Below are 14,861 nucleotides of genomic sequence, written 5' to 3' on the forward strand. Positions count from 1 at the left end.
ATTCTTCTAAAGGAGCTATGAATCATAGAAGACTCGAAGGTAAAAAAAGAAAGACGAATGATAAAAAAAAAAAAAAGAATTACATAGTCGAAATGATCACCGCACGATCGACCATTCCAACCAGAATAGTTCCGCGCCGGCGGTCATTTTGAATCGTCACGAAAAAAAAAAGAAAGAAAGACAGGCATGCGGAATATTATTTTGTAGTTTTAAAGCCGATTTTTCACTTTTTCTTTGTTTATTTTTCAAATCTGTGCTCTTAACAAAAGCGGAACAAACTTGAATCGTCAGATCATGATTTTTTCGAGGGCTGCAGCGGCGCTGCCCACATGGGCGTGAAATTCCAAAGACAAAGCGTTTGACTTTCCCTCGTCACGGAGTTGGCCGTGAAAACGTTAAACAAACAAAAAGACGAGCCTCAGCATTCTCTACTTTAAAAAAAAAAAGCATGTAACAAGATTATTAAAAGGAACAAAACATTTCGCGAACGTATGCATAATCGCTCTACGAGCAATGTCAAAATGAATGACGATTAAACAATAGTGCAACTAACCTCTGATGTAGCAACTCAGAACTTTAAGTTGTGAAATTGTATAGACTCTACTACTCCGTCGTGCTGCATTCATAATTACTTTCGAAATAGCCGAAAGAGACAAGTTCAAGAGCCAAGAGATTCACTGGGGTCATGGGCCCGCAATCCAGTCATTTGCGTGTATAGCTACTTTGAATAAATGAAAGAAAACACCACCGACCTACAGCAACAAGACACGTGTATTTTTGTGTAACCAGTGCCTAATTGTTTCTTTTTCATGTCTTGCTGGAAGGATTCCAACGAGTTTGGCCGTGTATAACCATCATCGCGACTCGGAGCAATACATGTGCCGTTAATTCCCCTTGCAGCTGGTACCGTCCGCCAAGAGCAGCAGCAGCAGCAAAGCAACAGGTTTTTGACCAGAGGCAAACAAACAAATCGCGTCAGTGTACTTCGTGGGCTCGGCTTAGGCTCCAGCATCTCTCTCAGCTCGCACGAACAGAGGAAGGTTGTCATCGACGAACATAAAAATTCTGGTATTGCTGCACCCCTCTTTTTTGTTGTCTTGTTTTTACAATTTTTTTAAAAAAGAAACAGCATCGTACCGCAGATTTTTGTTTTCAAGGGCCTGCTCAAACTGATTTTTATCTACCCTCTGGGCTCGTTTCCTCGTTTGGTCAATAAAAACCTCGACTGCAAAATCAGTGACAGGGAAACAGCGCAGTCACCATCAGCCAGTTTACACGATCAGTACAATTCCTCTTCGATTCCGGATTCCACTCGTAATTTTTTTGGAAGGAAAATAATTTCAACGTCATGTGGCTCGTAAACAAGATGAAGCTCTTCTGGTTCTGCTGCTTCACCCTTACGTTGTTGAACAAACCCAGCGATGGAGGAATTCTACGCGAGAAACTTGGAGGTAAGCACAATTATGTTGTAATCAGTTACCTGTCTTTATCCGCTTTATCGTGAATTGATTTTGAGTTACGCAACTTTCCTTTTCCGAATAGCCAGACCTACAAAATTACCTTCAAAAATATTCAAACTAAAAGAATTCACTTCAATTTCTTGTAATTCAATTTCGTTCATGCGGAAAGGGAGGCCCAGCCGAAATACCTGAGTCTTCCACGCCCTTTTAGATGCCCACCAACTGATAAGTGAAAAATACCTTCTTCCCTCTACTTTTGTTGTGGTATTTTTTTCCAGGGAAATTTCGGTTTGGGCTTCTAGACTTATACATTTTGGTTTTCTGGTTTCCCTTTTTTTTTCTGTTGTTGTTTGTAAAAAAAAAAAAAATCGACGATCGTCTTTGCGTGACGTCAGCGAAAATGAAGGACCTTGCCCGCGGGACGGTCGCGGTTCCGCAACGTGAGTCCGTGAGGCAAGCAAGCAATCGAAATGTGAGTCGTACGTGTGCATAATGTCAGCATCGTGGCCATACGTTCTTCGTTGGCCTGTCCTCTTTGGCATTCCACCATTCGAGCGGGCCCTCACTCCTCACTCGTTGCACGCGTGTTGCGTGAATAAATGCGCAATAACAGACCCGTCAGGACTCGACGATGTCAGGGTGGGCAACCGGAGGACTAGCACGAAATCTAAGCGCAACTCCTTTCCTTTCTCGCTTATTGTCAGAATATTTTGTCGTAAACATTCTCCAGAATCTGATAGCGTCAAGAGTTAAACGTCGCCGCCAATGACGACATCACGTTTCAAATGGCTCTTCCCAGTCGCCGTCTATCACAAATTGATTTACTTTATTTTTTTTATTTATTTTTTGTTTTTTTCTTCTTTTTAAAAAATGTTTATTCGGCCTTTGGTTTGGGTTGTATTCGCTTTTCAACACGTCCTTGATTATAGGTTCGTCAATTTTCACGGGCGCAGCAGATTGCGTGCGGCATCGTGCAGACGCCTGGCGCCTAATCCGTTTCCCTTTTTTTTTATTATTTTCTCGCCGCCCATTGCCGTTTTAACTTTCTGGCAGACAGAAAAAAAAAAATCGACAACAATTTGAAGCTACATTCTCTGCCGCCTTGTCCACTTGATCAATATTTATGATCTCTTGGAGAAGAAGAAAAAAAAGAAAAAAGAAACCCTACACAACCATAACTTATCCAAGGACTAGAGTTCTAATGAGGTCAGCTCCGTTTGCAGCTAAGCGCGTTTGATTTATTGGCATTAACAGTTAGATGGATATACCGTGACTTTGATATCCAAGGTAAGTAGCCGATTCAATGGGCTGTTAAATTGCCGCATGATTTTTTTCTTCTGTTCTTTATTCGCTCGATTCTCTACAACTTCTTTTCATCGCCAACCGACCATTAAGCGGTACCGTCCGGAAGACAGATTTCTCGATAATTGCTAGTTTCTTTTCTCTATTCGTTAAACGGTCGTTACGGTTCACGGTTTAACGTTTCAATTACGTGTCTTAAAAGAACCTGAAGGACCACCAGTACCACACAGTCAGAGCTTGAAGAGAACATCAGAACCGCGGCCACCTTCGACGATAGGCATCCAGCTGAAAGCGCCTGCTCCGCCGCCACCCGGAGAAGGACCGCAACCACCAGCTCCGCCAGATCCGCATATATTGGAATTATTCGAAAAAAGCCCAGAGAATTTTCCTGCCGCTTACGCTCAGTGGCAACAGGAACAAGAACAACAGGCTAATGGAAGAGACGGACGAGCAGTTAAACAAAGGACGATTACCTACGATCAATTTGTAACAGCAGCTGTTGTGATCGGTTTGGATCTTCAGCGTTCAATCTACAGCATGTTCGCACCATCCGACGCTTACCTAAACAGTCTCAACATTTCGCTATCAGCAACAGCTCTCAGAGACCCTGAATGTATCCGGCAAATCGTGCGGTAAGTGGTCGGGCCACTTTCGGCTAAATTTGGTTAACTCTATTTTCATGTGTCAAGTTGGCTCTCTTGTTATGTGGCTATCGGCCGTATTTTTGCCTAGAGTGAATTATTTTGATGGCATTGTTTATGTCAATAGATCTCACACTGTCCTCGGCCGGTTGATGCTCTCCGACAGGATGGAAGATGTGGCCATGTCACTGGAAGACTCGCCAGTGTTCATCTGCGCCAAAGAAGGTAATATTATGGCTATGACTTTATACAGCGCCGAAATGGCCCTAGCTTCTTTGGTCTATCGCTGTGATAAAATGCTTTCTATATCGATAGAGTCCGTTATAGCATTTATATATAGTCCCTTTTTTGAACGAAGTCTCGTGCGCGCGCGCGAAAGTGAGGAATTTTGAACGTCTATTCTATGCATCTAACCATAAAACGATGATGGGCTACAATGGACTGAATTAGCAAAAAAAAAAAACACACGTCTTCTTTGACCCAGACATGAAAAGCTTCAATCTGCATGCAGCCAGCCTTTTCTTTTAATATCGTGAAATGCTACTTCGTTTTTTATTCTATACCGAAATATGGCATACAGTTTATATAGCTTTGCGTAGCCTCGCTTATCGTCTACAGTCCTACGATGAGATAGTCGACGTGAAAGAGATTTTTTTTTTCCTGGCTGATTTCCAAGGTCCGTCTATTATTCAATGTGAGAAAAAAAAAGACGACGTCGTGCCCAGTTTGAACCCGGCGTGCGCGCACACAGACATGCAAAAAAAATAAATAAATTTATAAATAATCCCTCCAAGTTTCAAGGAGTCGACCTCCTTGCTGTAGCGCTCCTTTTTGCATCTTCTTTCCTATTTGTAATGGCGACCATCAAAAAGCAGACATTACTACCATAGGCTCTACAAAAGAGGAGAAGAAAAAGGGCAAAGAGAAACGTATACCAAGAGTGTTCTTTACACGCGTGATTCTATCCTTAATCAGTTCGTGGAAGACTTCAAGGTGACGTTGCTGTAGAGCTGCTCAATAAGTCGAGATTGCACAGACTTGATAGGTGACAAGTATTAGCGGGCGTCCGTTCTCCGAGTCTCCACGTTGCAGTTCACAGTAAAGTCTCATCAAATTATGCGAAATAGTTAGAATGGAAGAATGCGGAGACAAAAGGGCCGTGAATGCCGGTTCAGTGGGGACATATCCATTTGTGATCAGGGCGCAAAAGAAAGGTTTTCCCTTGTTTATTTAAAACAAAAGACACCATTTTTCGCTTTGTTCTCAAATGGCCTAAAGGAGCACTTGTCGGCCAACATACTTTCGCTGCGTCTTCTTTTGTTTCGTTGTGTAATACTTGCATGATTGATGATGCAGCCTTGTATAATTTCTGTACTTTACGTGCCATTGTTTTGCTTTTCATTCTTTACGCTAAACACAAAAACATCTGCAATAAAACAGCCAACGGAGTGGAAGTGTTGCGAGCCAACATTGAGACCGATTACGGAACTGTGCATATCATCGACGGACTGATGGATCGTCCTCGCTTGATGGATTCTTGCCCCACTCTTAAGCAACGGCTGTCGTCCGGTGAAGGCCAGCAAGCCGAAAACATAAAATCCAATCATAGTATTAGCATTCGGAGAGTTTCGGAAGAAGATCTTTTGGCCAGTTTCGAGTACGACCCATCGATCAGAACCAATGAAATTGACCAAAACACTTTCGACACCGATGTTGTGATCGTGCCGTTCGTCGAACAGTCGGACCAATCGCTAACCGAAGCCAAGTATGGAAAGAAAACAGGTTTTTTTTTTATTAGACTTCAACACCAATTCACCATGTAACACACATAAAAATAATGGCGGAATAATCATCTTTTTTTTTATTTGTTTTCCTCTATGCGGACTAAACCGAACCCCCGCTGCGTGTGTAGCATTCCATTGGAACTGTTGGTCAATATCGACAACTTTGCTCACGCTGTGAAACTAACTTGGCAAACCGAGGACAATGTAATGGCCATTCTACAGAGTTTGGGAGCGTCGACATTTCTAGCGCTGCTGGAACGCAGTGATTTGATGGATACGCTCACCCGTCAAGGTGATCGAGTTAGACGTTAGACAGCGTCAAGTTTCTCTTTTATTCCGTTTGTGTGTCCCTCCTATCCGCGTTCACAACGACCACATTTTCGTTCAAGGCCCGTGGACGGTGTTTGCACCTGATAACGAGGCGTGGCAGGCCCTACCTAAGGAGATCTTCGACCATATCATCGACGACCCAGTTCTGCTAAGGCAAATCCTTTCCTACCACATCGTTCAGGCCAACGCAACCAGGCGTCACTTGATCAACGATGAGAAACTCCCGTCACTGTACGAAAATCGTCCAATTCACATCAATTTTTACACGGACGGTTGGGCCAGCGTAAGTGATCCATTTGTTAACTAGCCCCAAGGATGCATAAACAAGTTATTCTTTTTCTCTTTCTAAATAGTGGTACACTGCATCTGGCAGCCAGATATCGAATTTGGATGAACTAGCGTCTAACGGGGTGGTCCACGTCGTTCGTTCCGTACTTCTTCCACCTTTGGGAGACTTTTATTCGGTTGTCAAATGGACACCTGCTTTACAAACTACCTTTTCCATGCTGCAAAGTGTAGCAGATCCAGCTTTTACGAACAGTAATTTTGTTTTGCAATAGCCTTCTGCCAAAAAACAAAATGCCAACAAGTAACCATAAATGTTTTTCTTTAGAATCTGTATCGTTGACTGCATTTCTACCAGCCGATGGCCCAGTGCTGGACGCATTACTTGTCGGTTCCAGTCCGTCTAAATTGACAGGTAATAAAGCTTCCCCTTCTTTTTTGACCCAGAATAGTTTTTTTTTGTAACGTTCTGTTTGATCAAAACTTCACCTATCAGAAATATTGAGACGCCATGTTGTTCGAGGTACATGGTTTACTGCTGGCTTGATTGATGGCGATCACCTGTTAACCTTCGACAACCAGGTCTTGACAGTCCGCCGCGACGCGAATTGCGTAGGAATCAGCCATTCAGGAATCAACACGCCGTGTATTGCCGTGCGTGATATCACCTTGACCAATGGCGTTCTCCATGTCATCGATAATCTTGTATTAAACTGATCGATAGCGTGATCGCCTTTTCGATAGTAGGCCACGTTAACTATACCGTGGCATGATGCCACCTTGCGCTTTCCGTGTCGCTCATGCAGGTTTTTCGACACGATACGTTTGAATAAAATTGATTATTATTTGTCCAATACAGTTTTCTGCCCATTTGATTTTTGTGGAATCTGATGGAAATCAAATAGTTAGTATAAACGTTCTGTAATCTTGATCTTAGGATTTCTGAGATAGGAGAATGATTTTTTTTTATAGTCGAAGATGGATGAGGTGAATGAAATACCGGTTGCTCCTGTGTCTTAAAATTCTGCTCCCATTTGTGCTTCTGGTTGCTATAACATTGAACGTTCTTGCTCTGCCCAGTTGCCGTGAAATGCCCAAAGTTTCATCGTGGATGAACGTAATCTCTAAACTTAAGAAAGTAGTATTTTTTTATCGTGTCTCTTCAGATTTCGTTCTAGTTTGCATATCCAGCAAGAGAAGGGCCAACGGGAGAAGTGCCGCGCGCTATGCGGATTGGTTGGCCAGCCAAACAATATCGTGAATCGTGAAATTTTCATCAGCGCGGTGTCTTCCGGTTTTTCAAATAGAGACTAAAAATATAAAATTTCTTTAAGAAATGCCTGGTAAGAGATTTATACTGACGAAGTATAAATTTTGAGCTAAATAGGGTTATGGTTCCGTGAAATCTGCAATAACTTGGCTATACGCAGTACATGATCAAACTTTGCATTCATACTTATCTAAGTTATGAAAAAAAAGAAAGGATACGACAGTTATCTAGTGCCATTTTTCGTCCATTCACCCGCATGCTATCAGTAGCTGTATTCTGTAACCTACGGAACGCCGTTTGATCCATTTTTTTATAGACAGCTTTTATCGCTAGCTGATCGTTTATGTAGCAAATAAATAGCTAACTAGCATTGCCATCTAACGGTAAAAAATGACACTAATAGAAGGGATTTGAATAGACCACGCCTTCAACGAAGGAGGAGTCCACTACATACTGAATTTATCGATCGATTGTTAGGCCCATTTCGATCGCTACTGTACAGTCAATGGCGGCGAAGCGCATTGTAAGTTTGTAACTTGGAAGTGTATGCATGTGCGACTTGATGTGGCGTTGCATGTGGGGGGCCTCGTTGCCAGTACTCTTGAGTGATGGTGACATATGGTAAAAAGATAGAGCAGTATAAATATTTGCTTCATCATTTACTTCTATTATTTATTTCTTCAAGGTATCTTACTGACTTCTATTGGTTTTATTTGTGGAAAGAATATCTTGAGTGGAAAAATTGGATCACAATTGACTACATGTTTTACTATTTTAAATGAGTTTATCACAAAGAATTTTTTACTCATTCATGTTCTGTTTCTGTAATGTAGGTAGAATAATCGCAATGTCGTGGTAGTAATTCGCGAGAGATATGCCAATAGGGTTTCCCTATTGACATACGGATACAGGCCTGTTTTCAGTAAGTGTATCAGCAAGAATATTATACTGAAGCATATTTAATTTCTTTAATGTAGATTCACAATCATAATGGATTCAAAGAGGATATTGATGGAGTTTTGGTATAAAAAAGTACATGCTCGTTGGAAGGGCAACCAAAGAGTTCCGGATCCTTTTACTATTGCACATATTATGGTATTTTTACAAAATCATTGAAGTGCTTATCTGGATCCCCTTGTTTTCTGTGGCCCCATTTCTCCTTGACTTGTATTATTTTCTTTGACCCTTCAGTGTGTGTAAAACTAAAGGCTAAAAGAAGAAGAAGAATGATTCAAAAATTCTGGGAGAGAATTATCAAAGAATTATACTCGTTTAGGTAATCCAAGGAAATAACAGAGTATTAACTCGACTCAGTCTTTGATTCCATCTTTTTAAAAGCTCTTTTTACTGTGCATGGAACTTTTTTGGTCGAGACCTTATGGGTGTCTTAAAGGCACTGAAGGTTGCGTTAGATGTCATAATCCACAACAAAAAGGAAACGCTGAAAATCCCAGGTGACGATGGGAGTTAGTGGCAATGTTACGGTGTAGATAACTTCAGAAAGTGTTACGCTAGCTGATGTACACCGCCTAGGTATCTTTTCTAACAAAATTTGTCTTATCAAATTTTCCTTTTGTTAAATGATTCTCATTTAGCAGGAAAAGGTTGTGAGAGTAGCAGAAGAAGAGGAAATTGCAGTAAACCTGCTTTTGAAAGAAGCCAAACATTCCGATGATATGGGAGCCCAGCCTGTGGAAACAAAAACCCTATGTTTCAGATAGTAAGCTATCTCGACATTCGACAAACTCAAAGTTTCACAGATAGATCTGCTTAAACATTTTTAGTTTCTTAAATTTATATCGACATCAGGAAAGACCAAAGGAACACGTCGTTCCTCAGCTACTTCTGAGGGCCACTGTCACCGAAAGAAAATCACCTCGCTTATAGACTCGGAAGGTGAAAGCGAGATCCAAAAATTTGCGACAACGAAGCAAGTAAAAAGTATTTTGGCAGATTATCGTGCACGCAAAGCTAAACAGCCAATTAAATAAAATTTCCTTAACACATTTTACATGACCATTCGCTTAAAACGATTTTAGGTCCTCCACCGTCACAGACCACAATGTGTAAATGCGTCACATCCGGGAAATTAATACTGCAGTAACCAGAGCGATAAAAAAATTGGCACCAACTCGTACATATCAGGTAGACTTATCCCATTCGGAAAAACAGATTTGTAGAAAAGTTCTGTGTAGATTTTGTCGCAACGCATTCAAGAATGGAGCTTAACAGCTTGCAGGACTGAAGAAAATGATAAAAAAGAATTAGAACAAATTTGTTGGAACAAAACAAACCACGGGAAGCTCAGGAAGAGCTGGATCTTAAACAAAAGGTTTTACTTAGTGTTGAAGTTTCTTCATTTTTATGTTTTTTACTTATGATGATGTGTTACTTGTTCTAGTGCTCAAAAGGAACTAGATAACAACAGCAAAGGCTAAAAAATTTGTGGTTGACATAAACTTTCGCGAAGAAGCAGTTAAAGTAGGCGAAAGGGAATCGAGTGCGCTACTGTCCCGTGCGTCACTTGCGGCATCAGTATTGCGGCCAGTAAGGCATCCGACACATGGGGGGATGTTTCAACAAATCTAACAAACGGGGTTCGATTCAATCTTTTAAACCAAGCAGTAATAAGTTACGCGGCGGTTACAATCCCAGTAACCAAATACACTGGAGGCGACTTCGTGCATTAAGTCCGTTGCATTGCAAAAATCTTGATAAGGTAATCCTACGAATTAGTTTCTGGAACTACAAGATGTAATCCATTGTTGTCCATTTATGTCAGAAAACTGATGTAGGCTATCGGTATCCTGTAGTACGAGAAGTTTACCGATAGAGATCATGTGTAGATGAGATGATATAGTCACCACCGACTCCGTTTTTAACGGTATTCCTCTCAACAGACGGCGTTAGCTGTAATAGGTATTTAACATAGGTTTTGAGGTGGTTCAGAAACGTTTAACACGTTTTGCAACTAGACATCATTTGAATGGTACGGTTCAGTATATTTGCTAATTTGCATGCTATTTCTTTCAGTTTTTATCTGCTGTCAGACAATGTTTCCATATCTTTAGGTGCAGTTCCTATCTGCAGCCCTGCAGTGTGCAAAAATAGATGGTGGAAAAAATCTGCTCATCATGCTGATCTGCACAATGCCAGCTTCATTAAGCAATCTTGAAATGACCTATGAACAGTAATTTTGGTTTATATTTGGTTTTCACTTCCAAATCTGTGAAATATTTATAATAGCTAAACTGTTTTTGTACATAGGACTACACAGTATTAAAAGACTCTTCCCTTAAAGAAATTTGTAGCCGTGGACTCTCTTTAGAAGACTCTTGTATGAAATATTTGCATGCTTCTTGGAACAAGGAACATAAGATGTCTTGATGACAACCAAGTGTCCCTGGAAAGATTGGAAAAAGATGTTTAAGGTATTTGACAAATTTGTAATCATGTTAATAAAGTGACCTTTGGTATTCTTAAATTAGCAGGAAATATCTTAAGTTGGAGGATGGCACATTTTTTGTTTCCCATTACTAGTTTTGTAAAAACAAATGGTAAATTGGTGAAATGAAACAACACATGACATATTACTTTAGATCAATTGTTTTCACAAGTGGAGATTGATTCCACAATCTTCAGCTTCCCAGACAGACACCCATCCACAAGGCCATGGGTGATAGATGATATAAAAAAATTTAAAAAAAAATTTACATTTTAGGTTATTGATTGCAGAGTCAGAGAACAATGTGTAAAACCTGATATTCAAGCCCTTGAAACCCCAGCTGCCCTTATGCTTCAACAAGGGTATAAAGCTATTATAATTTCACGAGTTAAACATTGAAACCAAAAACAAATCGGGAATTTTTTAGTTGGCTTTTTTGTTTAATGATATTGTTACACTTTACTTTAGAAAACATGGAAGTGTATACATATATTCAGGGTCAAGTTAATGAAATGGTTCAGCCGAAAATGAATTTTACATTACTTTTGAACAGATCCCAACTCAGTTTACGCAGCGGATGGGGCATCCGCTGCCCCCCTACTGATGATACTGAACGCCATCTTTATGGAGTCCAGTTCCATCCTGAAGTTGATTTTACTGAAAACAGTATGTTGGTTTCCTTTCCATTGAGTGCGAAACATTGATCTTAATGGTTGGTGTAGAATTACAGGACGAAAAATGTTGCATAATTTCTTGTTCGACATCTGTGGATTGCAAGGAGTTTTTCACATTGGAGAAATGCGACCAGCAGTGTATCCATACGTCCGGTCGGACGTAGTAAGATCGGGCTTATACTGGTAAGCGGCGGATTCGATTCCGCCGTTTGTGCTGCCCTTCTCCATAAAGCACTTCTACAGAGTGGCGACTCGTCGCGAGTGCATGACATCCATATCGATAACGGTTTCCTGCGTAAAGACGAATCCGAGCAAGTCGTCACTAGTTTACAGCAAGTCGGGCTCAACCTTCGGCTAATTTGAGATACTTTTCTGATTTAAGAACGTTGCGTATGCAAATTATCTCCGCCACTCTTTACAGGACACGGAAGCGGAATTGTATCACTGACCAGATTTAGATGGGATATATTAGAATAGTGGATTCAGTATAGACTTTTGAAATTGAAAAATTAGTCAGCTTTGTCATCTCGTGAAAATCTCTTAAACTCACCTCTTAGGAAAATTTCACGTGATGACTTGTTGAGTATTCCTTAATATACATGCACACTTGTCGGAAATAATGGTTGCATTTGGTTTTCGTCGAACAAATTAAACATTCTTAAAGTGCAGCTAGGTGGGTTGTTGTTGCTCTCCGAAGGCTATTCGAGGCGTTATGCCATTTCCTGAAATTGAACGTTCAGAAAATATGGTACATGTTCGCAAATTGTTAAGATCTAATCAGGGTGGTACCATAAAGCATGACTGTAGGAAAGGGTACGTTGGCTTCTAAAAGTGAAGAACAGCCATGACGTCTTTGGTAAGCGGAAAAGGTACTGCTGATTGAAGCGTCAGATGACGGTTTTAATAATGGATCCTTTGCTTTGCCCAATGAATCTGTGCTTGGAACTGACAGGTGGCGTTTAGCAGTGGCACCCAATCTTTATTCTTAAAACCCAGAGGTGTTCACTTTTACTTTTCAGGGGTATTTATTGATGATACTTGTTGATTAATCCATGAAAAATACCAATACATGGGTAAGTGGCGGGTAATTAAAGTATAAAACTGTAATTCCTCATGGCATTTTCATTCACGCATACGCGGCTGTTCGTGAGCAGACGAACCATTGAAAGGGCCTTGCGCAGTCCAGCTGCATCCAGCCAGATACTAGTAGAACCAAAAACATTGTTTTGACAAGTACTGTCATATTTCGGTTGCAGTTTTTCACTAAATACCAAGTAAGTAAGTGGTTTAATCGTGTTAAATGTAGGATTTTTCGATTCAAGTCTATTTAGGTGTCAGAACTGAAATTGTACTTTTATAACTTTTCAAACACCGCATAGCCTTTGTTAACAATAGTTTACTTTAACAACTATCATAATCTTGTTAACCATTTAAAGGAGAACAAAGTTCATTTTTTAGATTTCTGGAATTTCGACTTCCGGTTTCAAAATGCCAAATAACTCCTTATTTGTTGGTCTGTCAGAAAAAAGATTCATAATTTCGTGATCCTCGTCAAATTTGGGGTCGACTCCATATATCAACTCAAAGTACCCCAAAATCGTCAAAAATCGTAAATTTTAAATTGTATTGGCTCCCCACTGACGGGGTAAAGACGTATGAGGTATTCATGGTACACACTATCTTTGGACCTTTGATATGTGTTTTGGTGTTTGTTTTGGTTTTTTTTTGTGGAGATCGCGATCGCGATTTTGGTCAAATCCGACTTTTGCCTAAAAAAAATCATTCCCATCCCAAATTTAATAACGATCACGAAAATCCTCTTTGTTTTTTTATAGGATCACTATTTCCGGAGATATATGCTACTTCCGGTTACTTCCGGACAATTTTCGTGACAATCTGCAAAAAGTAAAAAATTAGCTGTATTGTTCTAACAATTTAAAATACTTTTCTCGCATGCGTTAGGGTGTGGTAGTTATTATTTCGTTTTTTTCTTGCTTTCAACACTACAGGCTGATCCTACGAGCTACGACAGTTTTACCTACAAATGTTAGCGTTTCCTGCTGCAACTAGTAGTTGATATTTTAGGATGTTATGCCTAAAATTTGAATTCAGCTATCAGAGATTAGAAAAATTCAAGTACTTAAAAGCAAGTATTGAACTTCAATGTAAAATAGAATTTTTGGTTCTAGGTGGAAACTCTAGATGGCGTTGATGTGCGTCTGTAATGAAGATCATGAGTGACAAGTTACGTGTTTGTTACGTTACCCTGTTATGTGTTTCAAAGGATTTTTCGTCAAAAAATTTACGGTATGTTGTTATCTATTTAGTATTGCTATCGTTGGGTATGTATTGAAAAGGAAACCCTTGAGATAGATTGCTTTTTGTATGTGGTGGTGTCTCACCTTGTCAGCTATCAATGTACCACAAGGGATCCTGACACTTTAAGAAGGCCACTATTCCTTACATGAAGATCACCATCCAGTTCAAGTACTGTTAATGGACCTCAAGCCTTTTGTTTAAGCTTAGTGATGTGTTCTTTCGTCAGTCAACAACAAAGTCTTCATCCACTTTGTGTTGCTAACCATCAGCCTTCAGCATCCCAGGTATCCAGATTTCCAAGTTTATCTGATTAGCCAACCATCATCCATACCCTTCAGCTCTTCATTGTGGTATTTCAGAACATTACTTATCTTCCACTACACACATCTGTAAAAATTTTCTCTACAGGCTTCTCTTCCTCTCTTCTTAGTCTGCTGAATGCCAACATTGAATAAGGTTTATCGTCATTGCCTTTCCATGGTATTTTAATTTGGTGGATTATCTAGCTGCTGTTCTTCTCACCATTACTTAGCCAGCTCACATGGATAGGCTTTAACATCTCCATTTTTTGGTATTTTAAGTTTCTACGTTATGGAGCATTGTTGTGTTGTAAGAAAAACTTCTGTGACAGGACTGCAAATATTCATCTTCCTTCGTCGTCTTGGCCGTCTTCGCCTTCGTCTCCGTCTCGTCTTCTTGGCCGTCTTCGCCTTCATCTCCGTCTCGTCGTCTTGGCCGTCTTCGCCTTTGTTTCATCGCCGTCTTTTTCTACGCCATCACTTCGTCACCGGCTTCTCCTTCGCCCTTCACGTAGGGAGTTCACCGTGGATCGTCGTCCTGGTATTGTTTTATATTGCATTGTTTTGTTTAAGTTAACCCGTTGGCTGCCACCCCGTTTGCGTCCCATTTTTTTTTTAGCTTGTAGGGACCGGCCGCAATGGCCTTCGCCGCAAGGCGCCTTAGGCAATGCACCAGTAGGGACTTCTCTTTGTCGATGCGGTGGCGGATTCCTGAGGGTGTGCATTCCCTGTAAAGGATTCCGTCACCGTGTCAGCCCGGACTTGTCTTCGGACAAGTCCCACCTTGTTCGCGATCCTTAAGACGCGATGCTTAGTTACTGTAGTTTAAGCAACCAACGGGTTGCGTGGCCTGGCAGCCAACGGGTTAACTTAAGTTAAATGTATGTATGTTTATGTAAATATGTGTGTGTATGTTTATATAAATATGTGTGTGTATATTTATTGTCATGTAAAATAGTGGTGGAATTGTTGGGAGGAGGTGGGACAATAAAAACTATTTCAATTTGAATTTATTCTTCGTGTTTATTACATTTCATCATATTCGAATTAAT

General features: G+C 40.5%; 1 protein-coding gene and 2 long non-coding RNA genes across 7 annotated transcripts; all 3 read left to right on the forward strand.

Moving 5' to 3' along the window:
• Window positions 1-923: 923 nt before the first annotated feature.
• Window positions 924-6,677, forward strand: LOC116917920 (transforming growth factor-beta-induced protein ig-h3). The gene is made up of 10 exons (XM_032923538.2): window positions 924-1,068; window positions 1,158-1,451; window positions 2,965-3,394; window positions 3,531-3,628; window positions 4,844-5,168; window positions 5,316-5,479; window positions 5,577-5,800; window positions 5,871-6,057; window positions 6,131-6,217; window positions 6,299-6,677. Exons 2-10 carry the CDS (start codon window positions 1,349-1,351, stop codon window positions 6,517-6,519), a joined length of 1,839 nt encoding a protein of 612 aa, XP_032779429.1. The 5' UTR covers window positions 924-1,068; window positions 1,158-1,348; the 3' UTR covers window positions 6,520-6,677.
• A 248-nt stretch (window positions 6,678-6,925) lies between these two features.
• On the forward strand, window positions 6,926-11,989 carry LOC116927851. Of its 5 annotated transcripts, XR_006643584.1 has the most exons (16): window positions 7,154-7,693; window positions 7,758-7,835; window positions 7,906-7,994; window positions 8,050-8,167; window positions 8,264-8,348; window positions 8,411-8,605; window positions 8,668-8,792; window positions 8,882-9,013; window positions 9,112-9,217; window positions 9,268-9,404; window positions 9,474-9,791; window positions 9,855-10,061; window positions 10,144-10,262; window positions 10,340-10,503; window positions 10,561-11,183; window positions 11,240-11,989. It is a non-coding gene; the product is annotated as an uncharacterized LOC116927851 (long non-coding RNA). The 5 variants fall into 5 exon arrangements; XR_006643587.1 differs by lacking the exons at window positions 7,154-7,693; window positions 7,758-7,835 and adding an exon at window positions 6,926-7,145; XR_006643586.1 differs by lacking the exon at window positions 7,758-7,835 and having other exon boundaries at window positions 7,154-7,757.
• A 1,193-nt stretch (window positions 11,990-13,182) lies between these two features.
• Window positions 13,183-14,753, forward strand: LOC116921944. Its single transcript, XR_004393763.2, has 5 exons — window positions 13,183-13,327; window positions 13,381-13,498; window positions 13,565-13,860; window positions 13,919-14,081; window positions 14,142-14,753. It is a non-coding gene; the product is annotated as an uncharacterized LOC116921944 (long non-coding RNA).
• The last annotated feature ends 108 nt before the right edge of the window (window positions 14,754-14,861 follow it).

This window comes from Daphnia magna, linkage group LG2 (genome assembly GCF_020631705.1).
Source record: "Daphnia magna isolate NIES linkage group LG2, ASM2063170v1.1, whole genome shotgun sequence".
In the NCBI taxonomy this organism is placed as follows: Eukaryota; Metazoa; Arthropoda; class Branchiopoda; order Diplostraca; family Daphniidae; genus Daphnia; species Daphnia magna.